Raw genomic sequence first — 14,182 nt, 5'->3', positions numbered from 1 at the left:
GCACCGCTGCCACCCCCGGCACCACCGGTGCGGGTAGTCCAGTCAATCGGGAAGCCAGCCCTGATTCGTCCGTCTTCTGTCAGCGCTCCTGACCGGCACCGCTCTCGATCGCGGTCCCGCAGGCATTCCAGGTCCTGGCACCATTCCCGCTCTTCACGTCGGTCGCAGTCCCGGCACCGCTCCACGGCGCGGCACCATTCTCCATCCCGGTCGCCGTCTTATTATCCGCGGCACCGCTCACGGTCCCGGCACCGCTCACGGCACCGCTCTCCCAGGAGCCGCTCCCGACACCGCTGCTCCAGGTCCCGGTCGACCTCCCAGTACTGGGCCGGTCGTAGGTCCCGGCCTCGTTCTCGGCACCGGAGTTCTTCGTGGCACCTATCTCCTGTGCGGAAGAGCACCAGATCGGTGGGAACATCGGCCCAAGGCCTCTGTGCTCCGCCGTGGCCTTCCAGACATCCGTCGGCTTCGTCCCAAGCAGGAAGTTACTACTCCCAGGACCATGAAGCGGATGTGCCGGAGGGCCTGTTTCAGGAAGCCCATTCCCAGGAGCAAAGTGCTCAGCAGTGGCCCTTTTGGACACCATGGGCATACCATCAGGCCCAAGGTGCTCCTCTGGTTCCCTCGCGGGCCGCCTCTTCAGAGCATTGTGCCCCTGAGGCTACGGTTAGTCGTCCTCCGCCAGCTGGCATGGACGTCCAGTTAGCTCAGGCATCCACCTCACCGATGCACCTTGAGCAGGAGCCTCAACAAGACCAGGAGCAGATACAGGATGCCCTCGCCCCCGGCGTCTCGTCCTCCTCTTCGCCGGATGAGGCAGTGGCTGGCTCATCGTCTTCGAGCCCGCTCCCAGTAGACCTTGCGGCACATCAGGACCTCCTCAGGAGAATTGCCCTCAACATAAATCTCCAGGTGGAGGAGGTCCCAGAGGTCAAGGACCCTGTCGTCAGCATCCTGGCGGCTGACGCGCCCACCAGAGTGGCTCTGCCGTTTATTAAAACAATCCAAGCTAAGGCAGATACTTTGTGGCAATCGATGGCGTCTATCCTGCCGACGGCAAAGGGAGTCGAGCGTAAATATATGGTGCCATCCCGAGGGTATGAGTACCTGTATATGCATCCTCCTCCTTCCTCCCTGGTGGTCCAGTCCGCCAATGATAAGGAGCGCCATGGACAGCTGGCCCCCGCTGCAAAATCCAAGGAGGCCAGATGGATGGACCTTCTGGGCCGCAAGGTGTATTCGGCGGGCGCCTTGCAGCTGCGTGTAGCGAATCAGCATGCTCTGCTGAGTCGCTACGATTATAACACCTGGGCAGAAATGGCTAAATTCCGGGAGTTGCTTCCCCCAGATTCCCGCCAGGAGTTTAAGGCCTTCCTTGAGGAAGGGAAAAAGGTAGCCAGGACCTCTTTACAGGCTTCCCTGGACGCGGCGGACTCTGCAGCCAGGACATTGGTGGCCGGTGTTACCATGAGGCGCATAGTGGGGAGGGATAGCGCAGTGGTTTGAGCATTGGCCTGCTTAAACCCAGGGTTGTGAGTTCAATCCTTGAGGGGGCCACTTAGGGATCTGGGGCAAAAATTGGTCCTGCTAGTGAAGGCAGGGAGCTGGACTTGATGACCTTTCAAGGTCCCTTCCAGTTCTAGGAGATTGGTATATCTCCAGTTATTACCTATATTACCTATCTCCTGGCTGCAGGCTTCCAACCTTCCACCCAAACTCCAGTATATCATTCAGGACTTGCCGTTTGAGGGCAAGGATTTATTCTTGGAGAAAACTGACACCAGACTCCAGAATTTAAAAGACAGTAGGGTTACTATATGTAACCTGGGTATGCATACGCCAGTGACCCAGCGGCGCACCTACCGCCCCCAGCCCTTCCGCCTGTACTCTGTCCCTAGGCAGAGACAAGACTGCGGCAGATGCCAAGGATGCGGAGGCCGCAGGCGCTTTTCGGGCCCTCAATCCAGCCAAAATCGTGGCCCCTCCAAACCGCAACCGGACCCGAAGTCATCCTTTTGAAGGCACGCCCGGGGACAGCATACCACTTCCAGTTCAGGATCCTTTCCCTCCTTTCTCCAAACGCCTCTCTTATTTTTTCCCTGCGTGGTCCCACCTGACCTCGGACATCTGGGTCCTGCGCACCATGAAGCAAGGATACCACCTCCAGTTTGCTTCAACCCCGCCTTACCACCCCCCCAGTCCCTCTTCAGGGACCCCTCTCACGAGCAATTCCTCTTACAAGAGGTCCAAATGCTTCTCGACATCGGAGCAATAGAGGAGGTGCCAAGGAAGGAATGGGGCAAGGGGTTTTACTCCCGTTACTTCCTGATTCCCAAGTCAAAAAGGGGTCTCAGACCTATCCTAGATCTACGCGGCCTCAACAAATTCCTAATAAAGTTAAAGTTCCGGATGGTCTCCCTAGGGACCATTATCCCGTCCTTGGATCCTGGGGACTGGTATGCTGCCCTTGACATGAAAGACGCTTACTTTCACATAGCCATTTTTCCTCCGCACAGGCCATACCTCCGCTTTGTAGCGGGCCATCGGCATTTTCAGTTTGCGGTCCTTCCCTTCGGCCTCTCCACAGCGCCTCGAGTGTTTACGAAGTGCAAGGCGGTGGTGGCCACCCACCTCTGTCATCAAGGGATCCATGTGTTCCCCTACCTGGACGACTGGCTCCTCAAGGGAGCCTCCTGGGAACAAGTCAGGGAGCATGTGCGAGTGGCAAAGGACCTGTTCACGAGCCTCGGCCTGCTGCTCAACATAGACAAATCCACCCTGGTTCCCACTCAGAGGCTGGACTTTATAGGAGCCACCTTGGACTCCACTCTAGCCAAGGCCTGTCTGCCTCAGCCAAGGTTCCTGGCGCTGGCAACCATCATCCGCAGCCTTCAGGCCTTTCCCACGACCTCGGTCCGCACTTGCCTCGCTCTACTGGGCCACATGGCGGCGTGTACGTACGTTACCAAATTCGCCAGGCTCCGACTCCGCCCTCTTCAGTCGTGGCTCCATTCGGTATACCGTCCAGGCAGGGACACGATGGACACGTTAGTCACCGTTACGCCGAGTGCGCTTCGATCCCTCGACTGGTGGCTGAACCCCTCCATGGTGTGTGCGGGGTTGCCGTTCCGTCCGCCGCCGCCCACCCTGTCTTTGACGACAGACGCATCATCCCTCGGCTGGGGAGCCCACCTCGGCCGCCTGCGCACCCAAGGCCTGTGGTCGCCAGAGGAACTCTCCCTTCACATAAACGTGCGGGAGCTCAGAGCGGTTCGCCTAGCATGCCATGCATTCCTCAAGCTTCTGTCAGGCCGTTGTGTCTCCGTCTTTACAGACAACACAACGGCCATGTATTACATAAACAAGAAGGGAGGGACTCGCTCCTCCCCTCTTTGCCTAGAAGCCATCGAGTTGTGGGAATTCTGCATAGCACATACGATCGACCTGGTGGCATCCTTTCTCCCGGGAGTTTGGAACACTCTCGCGGATCGGCTGAGCAGATCCTTCCTGTGCCACGAGTGGTCCATGAGACCGGACATTATCCATGCGATCTTCTGCAAGTGGGGCTTTCCCCAGGTGAACATATTCGCAACGCGCGCGAACAGGAAGTGCCAAGCGTTCTGCTCGTTCCAGGGCCACTCACCAGGATCGATCTCAGACGCATTTCTCCTTCAGTGGAAGCATCAACTGCTCTATGCGTTTCCCCCGTTCCCACTAGTTCACAGGGTTCTGTTGAAGCTCCGACAGGACAGGGCTCATCTGATCCTGATTGCTCCAGCGTGGCCCAGGCAGCCCTGGTACACCACACTCCTCAGCCTCTCTGTGTCCCCACCGATCACCCTCCCTCTCTGCCCGGACTTTATAACCCAGGAGCACGGCAGTCTCCGCCATCCAGACCTCCCGGCTCTCCACCTCACGGCGTGGCTCCTGCGTGGCTAGACACCTCAGAGTTGCGCTGCTCCGCCCCTGTGCAGCACATCCTGCTCAGTAGTAGGAAACCTTCCACTCGGTCCACGTATTTGGCCAAGTGGAAGCGTTTCTCGGTCTGGTGTGCGGCAAGGACTCTTGCACCCTCAGAGGTCCCCGTTCCAGTCATTCTAGACTACCTCTGGCACCTTAAACAGCAAGGCCTCGCCATATCTTCCCTGAAGGTCCACTTAGCGGCCATATCCGCTTTCCATCCCGGCAAGGGTGGGCACTCTGTGTTCTCTCACCCGGTGGTCGCTAGGTTCCGAAAGGGGCTGCAACGCCTCTACCCTCAAATCCGTCATCCTGCCCCTACCTGGGACCTCAGCCTAGTACTGAACAGGCTTATGGGTCCGCCCTTTGAGCCGCTGGCAACCTGCTCTCTCCTCTATCTTTCATGGAAGACAGTTTTTCTGGTGGCCATTACTTCAGCCAGGAGGGTCTCCGAGCTCCGAGCACTCACCGTAGACCCACCCTACACTGTCTTTCACAAGGACAAGGTTCAGTTGCGGCCACATCCCGCTTTTCTCCCTAAAGTAGTTTCGGCCTTCCATACCAATCAGGACATCTTCCTCCCAGTTTTCTTCCCTAAACCTCATTCATCTCTACGGGAGCAGCGGTTGCACTCCCTGGATGTCTGCAGGGCGCTTGCATTTTATATTGACCGCACAAGGCCCTTCCGTAAGTCCCCCCAGCTTTTCGTGGCAGTTGTGGACCATATGAAAGGCCTTCCCATCTCCACTCAACGGATTTCCTCTTGGCTAACAGCATGCATCCGCACGTGCTATGACTTGGCCCATGTCCCAGCGGGCCACCTCACTGCCCATTCTACCAGGGCTCAGGCTTCTTCAGCCGCCTTCCTGGCACACGTACCGGTCCAGGAGATATGCCGTGCAGCGACCTGGTCATCGGTCCACACGTTTGCATCACACTACGCTCTGGTCCAGCAATCTAGAGACGATGCGGCCTTCGGCTCAGCGGTTTTACATTCCGCCACGTCTCTCTCCAACCCCACCGCCTAGGTAAGGCTTGGGAATCACCTACATGGAATGGATATGAGCAATCACTCGAAGAAGAAAAGATGGTTACTCACCGTTGTAACTGTTGTTCTTCGAGATGTGTTGCTCATATCCATTCCAAACCCACCCTCCTTCCCCACTGTCGGAGTAGCCGGCAAGAAGGAACTGAGGAGTGTGTGGGTCGGCTGGGGTATATATCCGCGGCCATGGTGGCGCCACTCCAGGGGGCGCCCAGCCGACCCACTGAGTTGCTAGGGTAAAAGTCTTCCGACGAACGTGCATGCGGCGCGCGCACACCTACATGGAATGGATATGAGCAACACATCTCGAAGAACAACAGTTACAACGGTGAGTAACCGTCTTTTTCCGCTTTCAGCACCCCCTGAGTGGCCATGTAGACCTGCCTGCCTGGGTTCTGATACCTGACGAGGCAAAGGGTCTCAGTGCTGCAGCGCGAGCCTGTAGACCCAGGCCCTGAAACTTGCTGCAGTGGGGCGGTTTGCCATGTGGATGTACCCTAAGGAACCTGACAATCCAGAGCCCTGCACCTGGAGGCACTTAGCAGGTTCCAGGGGGTTAATTGCTATCCAAGTAGTCCAGCTCTGACTGATGCCATGGGCGCGGCCAGGTCTATGTGCCAGCCTGCCCTGTTCCAGGCTCTGTCGGGGAGAGATCAGCTTGTGCCCCTCAAGCTTCAGTCTAGTGCCCAGGCCCGGCTGACACAACCTGGGAGCCCCTTTCCGGCTCTGCTTCCACCCCCCAATTCCTGGATGTGACAAGAACAGGGCAAGGCACTAAGGGGACGTTTATTAACTGCCCCTTCCTGGCTGTGTCCCCTGCAGTGCGACCCCTATGTGCAGGTCACCCTGGGCAAGAAGAAGCTGGGGGACAGAGACCAGTATCTGCCCAACACCCTGGAACCTGTCTTCGGCAGGTAAGTCCAGCTGGCAGCTCAGGGTCTGAACCCTGCCCAGCCCTCTCGGAGCTCTGCCCATCACCGAGCAGCCTGGATGGAACAGGTCAGAACAAAGGGAGCATTGCCTGGTAGTGGGCCCGAGTGCATTGAGCCAGGCTCTGAGACTCGCTGCCGCTGGGGGGGTTTCATGGTGTAGACGTGCAATGTGAGCTCAGCTCTTCCCCCAGCCACCTGCCGCCTGTCTCCTGTGTCCTCCAGCTGGGCTTTGCTTCCCTGCAGAGAGGGAGGAATCTCCTTCCTCATGGCAGTGCTCAGTAGGAGTGAATGTCCAGGCCTCCTCTTCTATTCACAGGTGCGGGCCCCAGGCTCTGGCATCTAACCAGTGCAGAGCCGGACAAAGCCCAGAGGGAAACTGAGGGCACATCAACCTATTGCCAACATTCCCATGTTCGGCATCTGCTGTGCCATGTGCGTTTCCCTTGCATGCAGAGGGGGCAAAGGTGGGATGGCTGGGCCCATGCCAGGCCCGGCGCTGCAGAGCAGTAAAGCCCCAATACCATCTCCTGCCAGGGACTCGCTGTGCTGTGTGAGCTTTCCCTGGACTCTGGGTCTCCCCAGCCCCCCAGGGCTCTGGCCAGGGCAGGTGGAAGGGCTGGAGGGAAGGCGGATCTGAGGCCAAGAGCCCTTGGGCTGCAGAGCGAGCTGCTTTCCCTTTCTTTGCCCTGCCCGCCAGGGTGTTCGAGCTCCCGTGCACCCTCCCGCTGGAGAAGGACTTGCAGATCTCGCTCTTTGACTACGACCTCATCCTCCCCGACCAGAAGATAGGGGCCACCAGCATCGACCTGGAGAACCGGCTCCTGTCCCGCTTCCGGGCCAGCTGTGGGCTGCCCCAGTCCTACTGCATGTGAGTGGCCAGCACCCCACCCCGCCACCCCGCAGCTGAGCCAGGGCAAGGTCAGAGCCTTTCCCTGCTGGCTGGACTGTGGAGCTGGGGCAGAGCCCCCACCGAGAGGATTTCAGCCTGGGTTGGTGCCCCCACCCCAGGAGCCAACCGCCTTGAGATGCCATTGAGAGTGGTGGGAAATGCAGGCACCTGGGTCTGCCCAGCGGGTGTTGGGCCCAGTATGATCAGGGGCACCGGGGGTAGCCACATCCTGGCACTTATCTGGCCCTGCTGCAGAAGTGGTGCAGTCCCTTGGCCTCTCCCAGCAGTACTCAGGTCAGCCCGCAGCAGGGCTCTGGCCCTCTGTCCACACAAATCTCTCTCCCCGGGGAGCTGCAGGAGCCTGCTGTGCTGGACAAGGGGCCAGAGGTTAGGGATGGGGAGAACGCTGGGGGTCCCAGCATGGGAGTGCAGTAAGGAGGGCCAGGGTGCAGGGGTGAGAACCGGATGAGGAGCATGGAGGAGGGGTCAGGGGCAGACCAGTCCCAGCCTCACTTGCACTGGGGTCACTGGGGAGCCCCCGCCCATGATTAGAGCACAGGACAACCAGCCAGGAGACAGGATCTGCTCCCAGCAATGTCACTGCCCTGCTGGGCACCCTTGGGTGATCCCTGCCCCGCTCTCTGCCTCAGTTTCTCCTCTGGGGACAATACTGCCCAGCCCTGGAATGCCCCCAAAGTGTGCCCAATCCCGGCACAGCTGGCCCCCTGGGGTCAGAGAGCTGAGCCCAGCTTCAGGGTAGCCGGTTATAATGCATCCATCTCCATGGTCTCACCCGGATCCCTGCTGCCTCCCTTCCCTCGCCTCCAGTTCTGGCCCCTGTCAGTGGCGAGACCAGCTCCTCCCCACCCAGTTACTGGAGAACTTTGCCAGGATGAGGAGTCTGGCCCTGCCCGAGTTCAGTGCAGACGGAGGCAAAGCCACCTTCATGGGCAGGGCCTTCCTGCTGGGGCAGTTTGGTGAGTGCCCAGAGTCCCCAGGAGAGACAAGTCAGACCCTGTCCCAGGGCGCTGCGGGACCCTGGGCGGGACACGGGGTTCCCGGGGCGCTGGGGGCCCCTGGGCGGGACGCGGGGTTCTCGGGGCGCTGCGGGCCCCTGGGCGGGACGCAGGGTTCCCGGGGCGCTGGGGGCCCCTGGGCGGGACGAGGGGGTCTCGGGGCGCTGGGGGCCCCTGGGCGGGATGCGGGGTTCCTGGGGTGCTGCAGGCCCCTGGGCGGATGCGGGTTCCCGGGCGCTGGGGGCCCCTGGGCGGGAAGCAGGGTTCCCGGGGCGCTGCGGGACCCTGGGCGGGACGCAGGGTTCTCGGGGCACTGCGGGCCCCTGGGCGGGACGCGGGGTTCCCGGGGCGCTGCGGGCCCCTGGGCGGGACGCGGGGTTCTCGGGGCGCTGGGGGCCCCTGGGCGGGACGCAGGGTTCCCGGGGTGCTGCGGGACCCTGGGCGGGACGCGGGGTTCTCGGGGCGCTGCGGGCCCCTGGGTGGGACACAGGGTTCCCAGCATGCTGTGGGCCCCATGGTGGGATACAGGGTCCCGGGGCTGGGATACAAGGTTCCCAGGGCTCTATGGACCCCATGGTAAGATACGGGGTCCCCTTGTGGGACGTGGGGTTCCCAAGGTGCTGCGGGCCCCTGGGTGGGACATGGGGTTCCCGGGGCGCTGGGGACCCCTGGGTGGGACACGGGGTTCTTGGGTTGCTGGGGACCCCTGGGCGGGACGCGGGGTTCCCGGCGTGCTGCGGACCCCTGGGCAGGACACAGCCCGTGCCCCATGTCCCTCTGCTGTGCTTGGCTTCCCTGTCTCAGAGAACAAGGTCCCTGCGCATGGTCACCTGGGGTCCCCAAGAGAGCGCCTGGCCCTGCACCTGCTCCGCACCTGCGGGCTGGTCCCCGAGCACCTGGAGACCAGGACACTGTACCACAGCATCCAGCCCGGCATTGACCAGGTGGGGCCCCAGAGCGGTGAGCCTAGTCCCCCACCAGCAGCTTCTGCCCCCCCAAGGCCACTGCAACAGGATGTGGGGAAGCAGCTTTACTGGGACAAACCCAGAGAACCGGGTCTGTTACATGGGATGAGGGCCCGGAGCCAGGGTACAGCCGACGGGGGCAGCCCAGAGACCTGGTGCCACTGTGCCGTGGAACAGCTGCGTGATCCCGGCTGCCCTGGCTCCGTGGCAGCGGGTCTAGGCTGCCCCACTCTGCGGGGTGTGTTCGCACCACATGCGCACACCCGAAATCTGTGTGCATGTGAGAGAGCTGTACGGTGGGACCACATGTGTGTGCACGTGCGCCTGTGTATGTGTGTGTGTATGCACACGTGGGGGGGGTGTGAGTGGGGGCACGTGGGGGTGTATGTGTGCACATCTGGGAGTGGGGACACGGGGACTGTGTGTGTAGGAGTGGGCGCACGGGGTGCGTATGGAAGTGGGGGCGCGTGGGGGTCTGTGTGTGTGGGAGTGTGTGTGTGCGCATGTGGGAGGGGAGGCGTGGGGGTGTGTGTGTGGGTGTGTTGGAGTGGGGGAGTGGGAGGGAGCGCATGTGGGAGTGGGGGCCCGGGGGGGTGTGTGTGCGTGCGTATGGGAGTGGGGCACGTGGGGTGCGTGTGGGAGTGGGGTGTAAGGTGTGTGTATGTGTGCCCTTGTGGGAGTGGGGTGCGTGTGTGTGTGGGAGGGATTTGGGGTGTGTGGGGTGCGTGTGTGGGAGTGGGGTCCATGGGTGCGGGTTTGTGTGCATGTGCGAGTGGGGGTGTGTGCGTGTGTGGGAGAATGTGTGTGTGTGTGTGTGTGTGGGAGTGGGGGCGTGTGTGTGTGTGTGTGTGTGCATGTGCAAGTGGGGGTGTGTGTGCATGTGTGGGAGTATGTGTGTGTGGAGTGGGGCGTGTGTGTGTGTGTGTGTGGAGTGGGGCGCGTGGGGGGTGCGCGTGAGGGAGTGGGGGGGGTGTAAGGTGTGTGTATGTGTGCCCTTGTGGGAGTGGGGGCGCGTGGGTGTGTGTGTGGGAGGGATTTGGGGGGGGGGGTGCGTGTGTGGGAGTGGGGGTCCATGGGTGCGGGTTTGTGTGCATGTGCGAGTGGGGGTGTGTGCGTGTGTGGGAGAGTGTGTGTGTGTGTGTGTGGGAGTGGGGGCGTGTGTGTGTGTGTGTGTGCATGTGCAAGTGGGGGTGTGTGTGCATGTGTGGGAGTATGTGTGTGTGGGCATGTGGGGGGTGTGGGTGCGTGGGAGTGGGGGCACGTGGGGGTTATTTTGGCAGGAGGGATGCGTGGCCCCAGAAACCAGCTGGCTGAGAGCTGTGCAGGGGCTGGTTGGGCCACGGGGGGGAGGACAGGAGGTTCGTGGTTGTTTGGGGAGGCTCCGTCCTCTCCCAGGAGCTGGGCCGGGGGGGTGGTCCCCAGGAACGGCAGCTCCTCCTGGCTCGGCTGGGAGCTCAGCCAGGAGCCAGGCCCCGGCGGGGGGCGACGCAGCCAGCGAGTCGTGCTCAGGGGTGACCCTGGCAGGGGGGCTTGGACGCAGGGCGAGGAGGCGGCCTGGGCCTGGGCTTGTGTCGATAAGTCGCCTGCTCCCATCTGCTCGGCAGGGGAAGCTGCAGATGTGGGTGGACGTTTTCCCAGAGAGCCTTGGCCCGCCAGGCCCTGCCTTCAACATCACCCCACGGAAGCCCAAACGGTGAGTGGGACAAATTCCCCGCTGCCCTGGGCAGATTCCAGAGCAGGCGAACCCCGGCACAGCACAAACCCGGCACACCCAGGAGAGGGCTGGCAACTCTGGGGCAGTGTGCAGCCCCACAGAGCCTGGCCAGGCCCCCCCCCCCCCCCCCCGGCCGGCCACGGCGAGCTCAGGGGCCAGGCCCCAGCTCTGGCCACGCCCCATCTGCAGCGCCTCCCCTGAAGTGTGAACCCTGCTCTGGGCACACTCTCCCCTTGAGTGCGGCGGGTGGGGAGTTCTCTGAAAGCCAGAGGTCACTGGAGTCTCCTATTGCCTGGGGGCTCCCATGGCCTCTGTGTTCTCCATGTTCCTGCAGCCCCAGCAAGCCCTCAAGAGCCCAGGCCCGCAGGGCAGGCTGAGCACACCAGCCCCCCTGGGCTGTGAGCAGTCCCTCACCAGCCAGCGCTGCCCCCTCTCTAGGTACGAGCTTCGCTGCATCATCTGGAACACGCGGGACGTGGATCTGCAGGACACCAGCATCACGGGGCAGAGGATGAGCGACATCTACGTGAAAGGGTGAGGGGCTGCAGCCTCGGGCCCCAGGGATCCCAAGCCATGGGCCTTCCAGGGGACCGCCCCACGGCCCCCGGCCAGGCATGCCTGAGAAGCAGCCAGTACCCGGTGGGGATGAAACGGGGCTGGTGCCAGTGACATGGACGCTGAGAAAACGGACAGGCTGAGAGCAGCAGCTCTGTGCTACACTCTTGTCACACAAACCTTGGCTGGTGCCTGGGCCCCTCAATTCCAGCCTGCGGCCCCTGGGGCTCCCCACCCCACTCTGCCGGTGCCCCTCAATCCTGACCTGTAGCCCCTTGCTGTCCCAGTCCTGAGGCTCCCCACACACACACACACACACACCCTGCCGGTGCCCCTCACTCCCAACCTGCAGCCCCCTGCTGTCCCAGCCCTAGGCTGCCCAGTCTGCTGGCGTACCCAGTGCTGACCCCCAGTAGCACTGAAAGTAAGTCTCTATAGCTCAGTGGGTCTCTGGTGGGTTGATGCTGGCAGGTGTGGGAACTGCTGGCTGCTCAGTATCAATATGGATCTTGGTTCCTTTCTCTGAGACTTTTCTTGTTCTATGGGTATTGAATCGGGACGTTAGCTGAGTGCTCTGGGCCCAGCCAGTCTGCTGCTGGGTCCTTCTGCAACCAGCCCCTGGCAGGCAGGCAGTGGCAGAGATGCTATCAAGGGCCCTGAGTCAACAACCACCAGCATAAGAAACGACTTCAGAGCAAGCCCCCAAGGTCTGTGTTGATTGTAGGCAGCTGGCAGTTCCTGGGACAGCCCAGCCACTGGCCACATCCTACCCAAGGGAGGTGAGGGTTTGGGGGAAGGAGTGGCATGGGAGTGGGGCCTGGTGCAGAGCGTGGGGTCAAGCACCCCTTGGGAATGCCAGAAGTTGGCGCCTGTGGGCGCAGGATGTATCTGGTTTTCTCCTGAGCTCCAGCCGCTCTGGGCCCCTCCTGAGCAGAGCTGGCCCGTCTATCACAGAGCTAGAAAGAGGGAAAGGCAGGAGGCCCCGAGCTGAGAGGCCTGCTCCAGGAGCGGTGGAGGATTCTGCCTTGTTCCAACCCCCAGCTCCTCCCATCCCCCAGGTCCTGCACATGGCCCTTGCCATCATGCTTGGGCTAGCTGGGAAGGGAATGGAGTATGGGCATGTGTGATGGGGTAGTCTGCCCCTTAGGGGCAGTACTGCCTACTGGTCAGTCCACCCCACCCCTGGCATGGCTCTTTCAGAGCCGAAAGGTCTGATTATGGACACAAGGACCTGGGCGGGCGATATGGGGAGACGGGAAGCAGGGAGTAAGTAGGGAGGGAACCTGGTACTGTTTCTTTAAGGGCCTGGGCCCAGGAGCCTTGCAGAGTGGGAGGGGCCAGGCTTCCCTCTCTCCCAGCCAACTGGGGATGAGCTGGGAGGCAGGGCCGGTATAAATGCTGCCTCCTTGGGCAGGGCAGATGTTTGCAGCACTGGGCATGCAGGGAGGCTCTGGCAGGGTCTGCGTTAGCCAGGTGCAGACTCCAGCCAGAGCCACCTGCCAAGCCCTGCGAGCCTGAGGAGTGAGTGCAGCCAGCGCCAGCTGGTGGGTGACAAGTTTTGGGGGCAGGGCTGGGGCTCCTGTCGTAAGGAGACCGAGTGAGCCCCCGGAGGGCACTGACCACCGAGCAGAAAGGGCCGGCGTCAGAGGCACCCTGAGAGCCAGACCCCGTTTTGTTTTGCTGGGACGCTTTGTTCTGGAGCTCAGAGAATGAGCTTTGTCATAAATCAACTTCTGATTTTGTCACAGCTATTTATAGTAACAGTCAGGGACGGGTCACGGGCAATAAACAAACTTCACGGAAGCTGTGACCCATCTGTGACTGTTACTAAATATGGGGGGGGAGGTGATGGGGGGGAGTGACTGAAGCCCACGGGGCGGGGAGAGACCCCAGCTGGCAGATGGATCCCAATGCTGTGACTGGCAGTTGGAAGCTGTGAGCATCTAAACAAGCCTCTGTTCATTGGCTGAGCCTTAGTCAGGGGGCGGGGCTATCAGGAAGGCCAGGGCTTTATAAAGCCATGAGCGAGCGACCAGGGGCTGCTAACAGGGAGTTTCAAGAGGGAGTTGGGAAGGGGGCGAGGTTCACTTGCAATTCTTTAAAACCTTTAAACTAAACTATAATCAAAACGTCTTGATTTAAAAAAAAAAACCCGTCATTAACCTAGGCAGCTGTGGGAGACAATGCAGGCAGAAGCCCAGCAGCAGAGTGGGGGCTATCCTGTTTATTGCACTGAGTGCAGCATGTATGATTTCCTGCCCTGTGGGCGTATGTGTGCATTCGGTGCAAGGAGCTCCTGGCCCTCAGAGACCACCTACGGGCTTTGGAGGCCAGGGTGGCGGAACTGGAGGAGCTAAGGGAGGCAGAGAGGTATGTTGATGAGGCTTTCCAGGACACTGTAGAATTGTCCCACCTCCAGTCAGACAGCCCCTGCGCTGTTGAGGAGGATGAAAGGCTCAGGGAAGGATAGCAATCAATGGGAGCAGAGGGAAACCTTCCCATAGTTGGGACCCTCCTTCCAGATAGTGCTGGGGTATCCTCTTGCACTGAGGTTACCTCTCCGGGGGAGGGAACTCCAGTCACTAGGAAATGGCAGGTGTTAGTAATGGGAGATTCGATCATTAGAAACATAGATAGCTGGGTTTGTGATGACCAGGAGAACCATATGGTGACTTGCCTGCTTGGTGTGAAGGTTGTGGCTCTCTCGAGACATCTGGATAGACTTATGTGTAGTGCTGGGGAGGAGCCGGTGGTTGTGGTACATGTAGGTACCAATGACATAGGGAAGGGTAGGAGAGATGTCCTGGAGGCCAAATTTAGGCTGCTAGGGAAGAGACTGAAATCCAGGACCTCTGTGGTGGCATTCTCAGAAATACTCCCAGTTCCACGCGCAGGGCCAGGTAGGCAGGCAGAGCTTCAGAGTCTCAATGTGTGGATGAGACTATAGTGTAGAGAGGAGGGGTTTAGATTTATTAGGAACTGGGGAAACTTTTGGGATAGGGGGAGCCTATACAGGAGAGATGGGCTCCACCTAAACCAAAGTGGAACCAGACTGCTGGCACTAAACATTAAAAAGGTTGCAGAGCAGTTTTTAAATTAAGAGATG

The 14,182-nt window shown here is 60.6% G+C and overlaps 1 protein-coding gene across 17 annotated transcripts in view; it reads left to right on the top strand.

Annotated features, from left to right (window-relative positions):
- Nucleotides 1–14,182, top strand: part of FER1L5 (fer-1 like family member 5) — a 104,783-nt gene that overhangs the window by 82,100 nt on the left and 8,501 nt on the right. For 12 of the 17 annotated variants that reach the window (XM_039522364.1, XM_039522358.1, XM_039522360.1 and 9 more), the window contains 6 exons: nt 5,828–5,919; nt 6,635–6,805; nt 7,655–7,803; nt 8,647–8,786; nt 10,412–10,500; nt 10,960–11,055. In XM_039522364.1, coding sequence (XP_039378298.1) covers nt 5,828–5,919; nt 6,635–6,805; nt 7,655–7,803; nt 8,647–8,786; nt 10,412–10,500; nt 10,960–11,055 — 737 coding nt within the window. The remainder of the gene's footprint in view (nt 1–5,827; nt 5,920–6,634; nt 6,806–7,654; nt 7,804–8,646; nt 8,787–10,411; nt 10,501–10,959; nt 11,056–14,182) is intronic. The other 5 variants (XR_005593618.1, XR_005593617.1, XR_005593619.1 and 2 more) reach the window with 2 other exon arrangements.

Source organism: Mauremys reevesii, linkage group 2, assembly GCF_016161935.1.
Source record: "Mauremys reevesii isolate NIE-2019 linkage group 2, ASM1616193v1, whole genome shotgun sequence".
In the NCBI taxonomy this organism is placed as follows: Eukaryota; Metazoa; Chordata; order Testudines; family Geoemydidae; genus Mauremys; species Mauremys reevesii.
This window is presented reverse-complemented; position numbering and strand designations above follow the sequence as displayed.